At 34.8% G+C, this 13,068-nt stretch overlaps 1 protein-coding gene across 1 annotated transcript; it reads right to left on the reverse strand.

The window, feature by feature from the left end:
* Positions 1-1,103: 1,103 nt before the first annotated feature.
* LOC132177782 (HCP-like superfamily protein with MYND-type zinc finger) lies at positions 1,104-3,349 on the reverse strand. The gene is made up of 3 exons (XM_059590236.2): positions 2,659-3,349; positions 2,262-2,424; positions 1,104-2,103 (listed from the first exon to the last, which is right to left on the reverse strand). The coding sequence occupies exons 1-3, from the start codon at positions 2,925-2,927 to the stop codon at positions 1,321-1,323; spliced, it is 1,215 nt and encodes a 404-aa protein (XP_059446219.1). The 5' UTR covers positions 2,928-3,349; the 3' UTR covers positions 1,104-1,320.
* Positions 3,350-13,068: the final 9,719 nt, after the last annotated feature.

Raw genomic sequence — 13,068 nt, forward strand, 5'->3', positions numbered from 1 at the left:
TTCAACCACTGCAAGAATTCTAACTCCTGGTTATAAATGGGCTGGGCTTGGACCACCATCGGTATAAAGTTCTGAAAGCAACCGAATAGCAATTATGATGCTAAAAAAAAACAGAAGCATAAATACATTGTGCCTACCCACCACGAAATGAAATCTAGTTAAGAGGAGAGGATCTATTTATGGTCCCGATCAAATTTTATTGTATTTAATGGTATATATGTTTAAATGACATACAATATATACACTATTAAATACGTAAAATTTATTATTATTATTATTTTTAAATTAAAAAAAAAAAAAAAAAAAAAAAAAAAAAAACCTTCCTACCTCACTTAAAATAGAGAAATCATGATTCCAATGAAATGCCCTTATGTTTATAAATATGCTCTCTCTCTCTCTCTCTCTATCTTTTTCTTGTTATTCTATTGGTTGTATGACCAAGCATGAAACTTTACAAGCAACCATATCCTCCACTTGCAGAATCCATGCCTCCCCCACTATTCCATTTACTATTCTTTTTTCCTTTTGCTCTGTGTGTGTGCTTCATGGTCAATCACATACCGTGTCCAACCCCTTTTGACCACCAAAAGGCCATGAAAAAAGCTTCAAAAGTAAAACGGCAAAATAATGAGATAATTACCTACTATGATGCCTTATGTCTCCCCCCATCCATTACCTGTCTCTCACCAAGCGGGTCTTTCACTGAAATCAACCATTTCTCTTTAATTACTAATATGTACTACTGTTTTTCCATGCCTTAATTTGACTTTCTTTAGCATTTAAGACACGGGAAAAATAAAAAATAAAAAATAAAAAAAACCCATATCTTTACCCTAAAGGAAAGGAAAGCCAGTTTTTAAGCCATAAATGATGTTCATATTGTCAGTTTGGTTATACCATCCTATCCCTCTACCTAAATTTGTTTTACAGATGATCACACAAAAGGTTTTTTTTTCACAAAATAACATAAAAATTTGAAAATTGGAGGCTTAGTTTTTTTCCCGAAATTAAAAACCTTCTCTTTTTTTTTTTTTTTTTTTTTTACTAAGTTAAGGCTGAAACTTCTCTACAGTACAAAAGGTACAAAACAGATAAGCAAAGAGAAAATAGAAAGGCCCCCACTATTTCTCCAAAAACCCCTCTCTATACATCAAAAAAAACGGGGGAGCAGAACTCCGTGCCAACCAACGGCCATACAACTTAAATTTATAATTATCCCCCCAAAAATGGCCTCTTTTCTTTTCCCGTTGTTCTTTATCCTATTAAGAGTATTAACCCACATTATCTGCCGTAACCGTTCCGTCACCGTCAACGTTAAACTTAACTCTCAGCCATGACGTCATCGTTGTTCCCATTAACTCCGCCATCGCCCTCACCATCGTCACCATTAGCGTGGCCGTTCCCGTCACCGTCATCATCCACCCACCGCTCAGTGGGCGTGCAGTCCGCCTTGTGGCGCATCTTCCAATCAAGCGCCTGGCAAGCGCGTGAGCAGTAGTTCACGGTCCCACACACCGAGCATCGACGGAACTCGTGCCTCCTAGTCTCAGGCCGTCCGCACCCCACGTGCGAACACAGTCTCAGAACCAGGCCCGGAGACCCGGCACGGGACCCGAACCACTCCGCCAGGAACCGGCTCGCCGGATGAGCCTCCGGCGCTGGCACGTTGCATCCGAAGTCGCTCAGCAATGGACAGCCCCCGCAGTTCACGTTCCGTGGATGAGGGTGGGGGAGCGGGTGTGGGTTCCACGTGAACAAGGAGCGCGTCGGGGCGCCCACGGCCGCCGCGTTGGCGACCACAGCGGCAAGCTCGCGGGTGTTGGCTTGGACTAGGAATCGGCGCCCCTCCGTGATGTTCTGGCGCACGCCGTAGCCGTCCTGGAGGCAGTGGCCGAGCTCGCGCAGCGCGTCGATGTGCCCTAGGAAGGCGGCTCGCGCGCACAGAGCCACGCCGGCTCGGAGGTCCTTGTCGTTCTTGGAGCCGCCGCTTCCGTTGAACTGTATGACGGCGAGCGAGTAGAGCGCCTGCGCGTGAGAACTAATCGCCGCCTTGGCCATCAGCGACGCTCCGCTCCCTCGGTTTTGCAAACAGTAGAATCGAATCTGCAGCGCATTCAATACTAATTAACAATCATCCGCGGAATGTTCATAGCTTGTGAAATGGGATAAGAATTTTGACTTGATTACTATTACACTATTTATTATTATTGATTATTCCTTTGATATTTCTCATATATGGGTATGTATATAGCGAGACTGACCATGCCGAGAGTGTAGCAGGCTTCGACGTTTCCGGCATCGGCGCAGAGTTTCAAGAAGCGGTGAGCGGACTCGGACCAGTTCTTCGCTCTAATGGCGAGCGTTCTCTGAGAAGCTCTGGATAAGACTAGCGAATGGAGACCTAAGCCGTTTAATCTCTTGCACCTGTTTCAGAATACAAATCAGTTACGTCAGATTCAAAAACGACACCGTCGAAATCGGAATCTGTAACTTGCCAAAAAAAAAAAAAAAACAAATCTTTATCTAAAAGATGTCAGTTTTGCAATAAAACTGACGACCACGGTTCCGATCGTAATTCCGGTTGAAAGACCGGAATCTATCACTTGCCGGCGAATGAAAATCAAACATGAAGAAAGAAGAAGACGAAGAGCCACGTACGTTATCAGAACGTTGATGAAATCTGAGGGGCATCCGGCGGAGGAGCTGAGTTTGCAGAGAATAGAAATGACAAGATCGTCCGGCAAGGCGTCGAACAAGTCGCACTTTCCGGCGACCTCCGGCGATTTTCTGTTCCTCTTGCGGCAAGGCATGTGGTCCCCGGCGGAATCTCTCCTCCTCTTCACTACTACTGTCTTCTCCGACGACATATAAACGTCTCCTCCCCCTCCAACGACTCTAGGGTAACAAAGCCCCCTCCTGGTTCTCATAGCTAGTCCTTGGTTATCTCTCTCAGAAGTAAAGAGAGGAAAAGGCAGAGTGAGAGGTTATATAAAGCCTAAAGGGAAGGCCTAAAGGGAAGGCCTACAAGGAGAACACAACAAGCGCAACGACAAAGCCGAATGCTTATAAAGAAATTAATTAGGAAATGAATACAATAACAAACCCCGTCAGGCCTCAGGGGGAAGAGATAGAAAGGAGTGGGTGTACTTCATTTACACTTCTACCCCCTTTAATTCTCTTTTATTTCGGTCAAACGTCGTTGACCCAGATCCGCCAGTTCGTCGTCGGTTTGTGTTTTGCTCTCTCTCTTCTGTGTACTGCAAAATCCCTCACCCTTGTCTTCACGCCTTTGAACGTACACATATACTCTCTCTCTTTTTTCTTTTGCGAAACAGATTGATGAGAGGCTACAGCGAGAGTGAGTGAGAGAGAGAGAGAGAGACAGGAGCGAGCCTCATCTCGGTATTTATGTTTGTTGCCTGTTGGGTACAGGTGGGTGTCTTTTCTCTCTCTAAAAATGTTTGGGTTTGTTTTAAAAGCAGTTAATTTTGTTGCAAGCAAAACAACTAACTCAGGTTATTTTCGATATTCAATTTCACCTCAGGGTAAATCAACGTACACGGCACCTTCTAGCGCGTGAAAGCCACTCTTCGTCTTAGACGGTTAACTGGTTTTGTGCGTGACCATGGCACGTCTCGTGGAGAGTGGGGAAATGTTCGTCTTCTTAACAAACTCAGGTAGCGAATTCTGGGCACTCGTCGACGACCCAACCACTTAAAGGTCAAACGTATGAATAAGAACAGATGTTCAGTTACTCTTCTTTGTTTTACTTGCCTATTTATATTTTGCCCCTTTTTTCCTTATATACCCTTTCTTCCCTTTTACAACATATTTTATTTTTTTTTCAACAAATTGTATCTGATACACTATTTACTAAATTTGAATCTTTCGGCCTCGGCATTCCTTTCAAATTATGCGGCTCCGACTCTTAACAAATTTTAATTTTTCTTTTTTTTAATCAAAACATATTAACAAATACAGCCAAGACAATTATTGCAGTTTTTGCAGAATTAATTTTAAAGTAATACTTGAAATTACGATTTTATTTTATTTTTATTGTTCTATACTGATATACAATATCAAACTATTAGGTAAGATAAATATGATTTTTCAAACATTATTCTTCTTATTATCATTATTGTTTTTAGATGAGTAAGCATGAAACTTAGAAGTCAATTGTACAAGAGAATAGAAATCGTGTTTAAAAGATTATAGAAGTGCATACGCCTAACTTGTATGTAAGCTAAATCGTTACGGCAAAAATCAGCAACGTGATCCTCCGTAGCCGTACAAGTTAAGGTAGGGTCACGCCGGACCTCAAAGCCAATTTTTCCAAGTCAAGTGTAGATCTTAGAGACCCCACTGGAATAGCCGTTTTCTACACAGTAAAAAGTTATCATTGTGTGGGTGAAGGCCCACATACCAAGCGTAAAGATTAATTGAGTTTTAACAAACTGATCATTTCTCTGATCCAAGCTTTTTCTTTTTTTCATTCTTCTTCACATTGTATAATTGTATTGTATCGACCTCAATTTATTCCAAAATATAAATTTTTGGTGCAAATTGGAGGGTCTAATTTAGAGTCCGATACTTGAATTGTGTAGTATAGCTGTAGTTTTTTTTTTTTTTTTTGTCTAATTTTTAAAAATACCGTTTTAAGAAAAAAAAAAAAAAAAACTTTAAAATCTAAAAGGTAATTTCAAACCGTTTCAAAATCGGTATTTTTATGATTTAGAAGGTAACAAATAGATCATTGGTGACCAAAATATCATCTTACTGTATTGACGGGACATATTTATGCATTGAGGTATTAAGGACAATTGCATAATTATTTGGGTGTGTTTGGCAAAGGATTTGAAAGAATGTGTTGATTGAAACTGTAATAAATTTGATTGATCTGAGAAAAGAATAAAAAAAAATTATTTTGTAATAATTTTTTTATTTAAATAATACTAAAAGTTATTGATGTAATTTAAAAAATAAAAATATTAAATTCATTTTAAGATAAATAGTGACGGTCCACTTGCGGCTCAGGCAAACATAGCCAAATTATCTCTGGCTTTTCAAGACTACTTATGAAGTTGATGGAAATTGAAAACTAAGCCAATTTTATGTTGGTGGGTTTCCACTTTCAGTTTATCATACTCGCGTCGTGGGAATCCTCCTCGCAATGGAGCCTACCTGTTAATCACTTGGACAAGAGTTGGAGCTTCATTGATTAGACAAATTAATTGGCAATTTTAGAGGTCAAATTTTTCGCCCCTCTTCTTTGAATTTTTATTTTGACCAAATCATTCAATTAACACTGTTAAACTCAATTATCCCTCGTTGGAAATTTTTTTCTTAGAATTTCTAGAGGGCGCAAGATTGTGGGTCGCGTAAGGAACGTGAAAACATCGACCCGCTGTCACGTCGCCGTAAAATTAACAATTCCCGTCACGTCAAATAGTGACGTGGGTGATGGTACAATCTCCCGGTTTTTTTTTTTATATTTCTTTTTATTACAATTAAACAAAAACATTCGACAGAATTAAACATTTTTTAAAGAATCAATACTCAACTCACTCTCCTGTGCAGATGAAAACGTCACCGAGGATTTCTTTTTGGGTTTATGAGTAATTCTAGCAACATATCACATCGGTGTTGTTTTATAATTATTATTTTTTTATATTTGTATCTCAAATTTACAATTAAGCTTTAAACAAGAACAAAAGACACAATTAATTTATATCTGTTAATATTGATGGAACTATTATGTTTCTTTGCATCCAAATACTCTAGTCACAACGAAGAAATTATTATCCTATTTGTGTAATATGGAAAATATTTATTCAATCATAATTTTTAAAAAAATTAAAATAAAATAAATTTTATGAATTTATTAAAGTAATATATGTCCTTTTTAAGTCTTATGATATCTCATTCTCAATTTGTTCTAAAGCTAGGTATCATTAAGAGGGGAGAAACTATTTAGATCCTTGAGTCCATAGCCTTTGCAAATTTTTAAATTTGCTTCTAAATTTTATATTTTTATAATACAAAAAGCGTTTTTTTTTTTTTGTAAGTAAAAATTAGATATTTTAATGAGATGTAAGTTTAATAGATTAAATTGAAAAAAAAAAAAAAAAAAAAAAAAAAAAACTTAGTGGAGTCGTGCATCTCACTTCTTATTCGGCTTACTATTGTGTATGGCTGGTCACCACGGGTGAGGATATCAGTGCTTTTTCAATATTTTAATTTGAGAAACAGTGTGTGCAGCAGCTAGTGAAAGGTGGGATAAGTCGAGGAATGACGTGGATATCAAGAAGTGATGTCGACCACTCATGTCGTACCACGAGGGCCCCACGTGTCTCCTAAGGGGTCCTTTCTATTTTTTTTTTTAATTTTTAATTTTGTTTTTGGGGGGAGCTAAGTATCGAGGGTTCCTTCTCGAAGAGAAGAAACATTTTTGGACTGAAACATAAAAGTGGGACCCAGGTTTTACATCATGTAGGGAGTCTAGGGACCGTGTTCTTGTTGCCAACCTGCTAAAGCAAATGGATGGCCCCCGCAATCACCGTAGCCGAATTTGGTTCGAGACTTTGCGCAACCAAAATTGCGTGCTTACTTGGGAAAATAGTAATGGCAATCACCTCCACTGCCTACCCATTTTTAACAGGCAGTTGGTGAATATCTTTACTCAGCAAATTCACCTTTATATAATTCTTCAATTTTCTTTTAAAGATAATTCTATCATTTTAATTACTATTTATATTTTACTTGTTTTCTTTCCTTTATTGAATCGATTTATTAAAAAAAAAAAAAAATACACGCTGTGAACAAACTGTTCGGACACAATGGCTGTAAATAGTATTATTTTCTTCTATTTTGATCCTTTGGATAGAAGGAGGGGACGTGTTAAGATAGTCCGTGAAGGGATTGACAAAAGTGAAAACTATTCGTTAGAAAAGACTGGCAACAACGATACAATATTGGAAAACCGAATGTCAATTCTTGCCATCTATATCTCACAGCGATTTTTTTTTTTTTTTACAAAAAAAAAAAAAGCCTCAATAATTGCACAACCTCACTTCTAACAAAATCAGCTATTGCATTGGTAAAGTAACGACACCGGTTGAGGCTTCCATGCTGAAAGAATCTGGTTAGAGGAATCTAGTCAGAGGTTCCTTCCTGGCTCTTACGCCATGCACTTTAGAATCTAATATTCAATTCAATCATTAAACTAGAGTAGTAAAATTTTAAAATAAATTTTGTTCATTCAACTTTTATTAAAGCCTTTTTTTTTTTTTTTTTTTTTGAATGCAGCAAATACTTTTGAGTTTCATTTGTTGTATGTCTTATATTTTGTAACGACATCACTTGGAGATGGCGTTCAACGGAGGTAGAGGGTGGTGTTAGGGTGGGCGGAGGCGCATGAGCGGTGACGTCATGTTTTGTTCTCAAGAGACGTGCTGGATAATAGGTTAACAATAATAATTTTTTTTTCTTTTTACCCCTTTTTTTTTTTTTTTTTGGTCATCGTTGAGTGAAAAAAGGTAAAGATATAGTGTTTTCACATTATTATTCAAATATGTGTGATTATTTCATTAGAGGTCACATAAATAAAGTTTTGTGCAAAATTCCTATAAAATTATTCCCTAAATTACAAATATGATAAATTAGATTTAAATGTTTCTGGTTGGTTTATTGACTAAAAGAGAGAAGTTTGATATGTGATTTGTGTAAGGGGGTCAAAGACGTACAAGAGGCACCCACAGTGGTATTTTTCTCTTGAACTTTCAATCTCAAAAGAGGATCTATCTCCCGATTGTGTTTCAATTCTTTTGTCTCTTGATGGGATGGCTTTTGGTATTGGTTCGATGATTTCGCAATAATTATCATCCTCTTTACATTCCTCCCCCACCATCACCAATCTCTCTCTCTCTCTCTCGTATAATTGGAGTAAAATCGTTAAAATAATAATAACAACAAATGGCTTGACTAAATGGGAAGTTTAGAGAATGAACTAGCTTGACTAAATGGGAAGTTTAGAGAATGAACTAGCTTGACTAAATGGGAAGTTTGGAGAATGAACTAGCTTGACTAAATGGGAAGTTTAGAGAATGAACTAGCTTCATCTTACAAGGCATTTTGAGGCACATTAAAAGGGACCGAATTATGAATTCTTATGGACTAATCGGAGTATGAATGAAAAATATATTAAGATAAATAATGTTTTTTAATAAATTTTCATATGATAGTCATATGAGTGAAATGCTTAACCATTAATTATTATTATTATTATTATTATTATTTTACAAGTGTTGAATGAAGGGTTAATTTGTATTGCCACATCATCTAATTCTATTATGAAGCCTGTTTATAATAATATTCATAACTGAAAATGCTCGTTTTGTAATTGCGATAAAAACAATAACTTTTAAACTAATAACAATGAGTTATTACACCTGTAAATTGTAATGAATATTTAATTCACATGCGAACACATTATTTTGTCGGCTATGGTATATTTTGGAGAATAAAATTTATAAACAAACAATATAAATAAAGATACGAACTTTTCGTACAATTTATAGCATAGAATAAGACTAAGCAGAGTTTTATTTTATTTTTTTATTTTTTTTTACATGTCCGCGTATGGGAAGGAAAATGAGAAAGAGATTAAAACTAGTTATTTTCGCATCATGAGGCGTGGTTTCCGGTCGATTGAGTTATCCATTGAGAACAATTTTCTTCATCAATTTTGATGACCAACTAAGTTCATTAATTTTCATTTGTGTTACTTATGCTACTGAATTTATTGGAGACATGTTCACCTAATTTGATACGTTTTTGGATTGTTTTTTAAGGGTCTAGGGGCCAAAATAAAAGTTTTGGCCTAAAGCTAAAGTATACTTAATTAATAGAACTTTCCAAAACAAGAGGGAGCCCATAACTTGTGAGGATCATATATGTTTTTATTATAATTTTCTTATAAATTAACGTAGCAGTCCATGTACGTATCATTGTCACATTAATAACAATTAGATTTCATTGTTTATTGGGTAATATGAAAAAGTGACACATGAACTTCTACATCAAGGTCATATTCCAAGCTTATTAGAAAAAATGTAAAATCATTGTGGGATATATTTGTTTAATTTGAACGAATTAATATGACTTTGTTTGTCAATGCTTTTTAAAATTATTTTTTTAAAAAATAAAAATAAAATTGTTCTAGTATTGATATAAAAGTTAAAGTAGTTTTGTGTTTTTTTTTTTTGCTATAAATTTTATTTTAAATGGAAAAAAACAAAAGGGCAAAAAAACGTTTTCTTATTAGTTGGAAAAGGATTCACGTAATTACAAGAAGGTAGCAAGTGGTCGAGCGGGTTAGAATCATAAGATTTGGTATTGGACGTCTAGATTTCATGCAAGTTGCTTGACATGGACTCTTCTTCCTCACGCATTAGATATTTCCAAGGTAGAGGTTCGGATTTGGATCAGGTTTCTCTAAAAAGTGACACGTGGTGGGCTGGTAGCGCGAGATGCCAGCTTTACCGTAGATATCACAAGCGTAATTTGGATTTGAAAGCAAAGGTGGAGAGCTGTGTTACTGTGATACCTTCTCCACAATCGGATAAAGAAGAAATCCATGTTTCTTTTTCTTTTTCTTTTTTGTCGGGAAAAAGGCTAACCCACCTTTCTTTTTATGTTTTATTGATATGCCATTTACTCAATTACCCAAATTTCGCTTTGTGATCATTCGTAATCTTGACGAGGTTTGAGACTTAAGTAACACCCTAAAATTAAAATTAATTAAATCACAAGGTAATCCGGCACACGTGAAATGCAAACCCAAGTACATCTCCCAAATATTTAGCTAAATTTTAGCCAAAATACCATATTTATCTATTTTAGCTATTTACTTTTTTTAAAGCACACATGTCCGACTCTGCATTTTAACTTATCACTTACACAATTTTATTTAAATATTATTATTGGGAACCAAATGCTTGGTTTTTTTATTAGAAGACACGACATAGAACGATTTATTTTAATAATTTAAGTTTTAATGGAGGATTTATTTATTATTTTAAGTTATATACTAAAAAGATGAAGTTGAAAATAATATTGGACAATGGCTGTCATGAACTCAGGAGTCAATAGATGAACCATTTACATAACAAAAACATAAAGTAGAAGTTGATTAAAATATGTAAGATATTATTGCTGGTTATAATAGTGTAATGACTATTAAATAATGCTTAGTAGCCATCGTATTAATCTTTGGGATTTAAATTTCTCAAACTAATTGAACTATATCAACCTGCTTAGAGAGAGAAAAAAAAATTGAATTATATGTCCTCATAAAGTAATTTCTCTTTATTCATTTTTGAAGTATTATTATTTTGTTGAAATTAAACTTTCTACATTTTTTAAGTTTTCTCAAAAAAAGGAAGGGAGAAAAAAAAAAAAAAAAAAAAATTGGAAATTGGAAATAAAATTACCTAACTCGTTAAATTTTGGGAAATATTGATGGGACCCTTATGCTTTACTGGATTTTGACATTAGATCCCATTTTTCAATTTTATATAATTCTAAGACAAGAGTTTGAGCTATCAAGGACTTCCATCAGCCATTCCATCATTTTTTGGATGAAAAGTTGCTGGCGCAGCCCCAATGTCTGATGTGTTTGTTTTTATTTAATACTAATTAAATTATTATACTAATATTACTATTTATTTTTAAATATTTTAATTCATTTTTTTTTCGAAGAAAAGTTGTTGGCGAAGCCCCATAGTCTGACGTGTCCCTTTTTTTTATTTTTTTATTTTTTAATTTAATATTAATGTAATTATGTTAATATTTTATATTTATTATTAAAAATTTGAATATAAAAAATTAATGTGTTTGGGGTGCACAGCCTTAAGAGCGGTGAATTGTTTTGTAGGTGGTTGAACAATTCTCTAAAACAATTTTGAGGTGGCAAACTATTCTTTCATTTTTCATTTTAAAGTTAAAGAGATTATTCAAATCATGGTCTCGCCTTGAAGGGTGGTTCGAGCCACATCCTAAAGCAACATTGAGATAATTTGGTCACCCTTAAAATGGGATTAATCTAACCACCTAATAATAGGTTTGAGGGTGTTATGACCACCCTTAGGCTTAAATAGATGGTTAGACCACTTTTAAGATTGAGCACTCCCAATTTTCAATATTAAAATGATATAAAAAAATATTTAATAGTAAAATATTTACCAATAAATGTAAAGTTATACCAATAATTAGAAATTACACCTGAGACCACAGGGTTATATGCAACCTTCTCTCTAAAAATTGACATAATAGCTAATGGAGTTCTTACATTTAAAAAAAAAAATTAAAAAAATTAAAAATCAAGCTGTCTTAAATTTATAAAATTGAAAATTTGGGTCTCAATGTTAAAGTTGTGTAAAACAAGGGTCCTATCACTTAACCAATTTTCAAGTGAGATTTGAATTTTATTTATTAGATTTTTTTAAATTTTTGTCCAATTGATTTGTGATTGTCTTTTATTTTGTGTTTATTGGATATACTTTTTCTTTTCATTTATAAAATATATAATTTATATATGCTGTAGTTATAAAGAAGTTGATAAATCTTAACATAAAAATTTGTAGTTGACTTAACTGACCGCTTATTAACTGACTAACCGAAACAGTCAAAACTATTTATTGTAAGTATGAAGTCGGTTAGTTAATCAACTTAACTAACTTATTCGGTTTGGTAGGCAAAAATGCCTCTACTAACACCGACAGAACTGATAGAATTACCAAATTTGTGTGGTCTAAAAATAAAAGGGGCATTTAGTTTTAGTGATAAAAATGAAGGAAAAAGAAAAGGATTATGATGTTGATAAGCTATGTATGCAATAGTGGTGATTGCTTAAACGCTCAGATACGGTTGAGAGGTTTGTTGCGATTAAAAAGGTAGGCTCCCATTAACTCCAAACCGAGAGTATACCTTTCTGCTAAATAAGGACAGAATCTGTTGAAGGGAGCTGTTACGTGGGGGTCCCACTTTTGTTGGGAGGTTCAGAGACAGGTGAGTTGTTCCCTCTCGGCCATGCACGGCTCTTTTCTATGAAAGACACGTGGCTCAATATCCCTCTCATCGCCTAGCTGGTGGCACTTCTGACACATGCCACGCAAGATAAATTTCGTGGCAGTCTACATGAGGTGTCGCACCATCACAACTCCATCTCTGTCTCGTGCCTTTTTAAGGGTACATGTACAACTCTACGATTAATGCATAATGCAAAGCAACCTTTTTTTTTTTTTTTTTTTTTTTTTTTTTTAATATTAGTCGAACAAAACTAAAAGGTGAAAAAGAATCAAGTTTAATAAAAACTATAGTACCATGGAGATGAGGTCAATAAAAATAATAGAAATTTAATATTATATTAAAACATTTACCATACATTTAAATTAATAAATAAAAAATATATAATTAATAAACTTAAAAGTGGTGGATCCGGTAATTAATTTGAGGGACCAAAGTATATTTTCCCCATTAAATAATAATTGGCTTAGTTGTTGGCTTGTTGTGGTCCTTGTGAAGGACGTTCGGCTGATCAATGGACCATATATTAGGGCGTGGGGCTGCTTTTTCAGTTAGTTTAATTTGTTGCTTACGAGAAAGCAGGTTTTGAAGATTTAATTAATTGTCTCATTGGGGCACAGTGAGGAAAAAGAAAGAGAACGCTAGAAGCCTAGAGGAAAAGGAAATGTCGGATTTTGTCAATTACGTATCTTGTGGGATATATTTACATTTAAACTTTCTGGGACCACAGCAATATAAAGAATTTTTTTTGGGAGAGTTTTTGCGAAATGATAATTATGATCGTGGAGGCTGCTGGCATATCGATCTTTAGCAACCTATATTATTTTCAAAAATTGTAGGTGGTGGGAATCGTGGGATGCATGAATAGACAACACCATATATATCTTAATTAGGGAAACTCATTATTTGAAAAAGCAATTAAGAATTTGAAAAAGATTTATGAATTAAATGTTAGGAGTAGTTATCAGTTAAATATTGTTCTGA

Source organism: Corylus avellana, chromosome 4 (genome assembly GCF_965113065.1).
Source record: "Corylus avellana chromosome 4, dhCorAvel1.hap1.2, whole genome shotgun sequence".
NCBI lineage: Eukaryota > Viridiplantae > Streptophyta > Magnoliopsida > Fagales > Betulaceae > Corylus > Corylus avellana.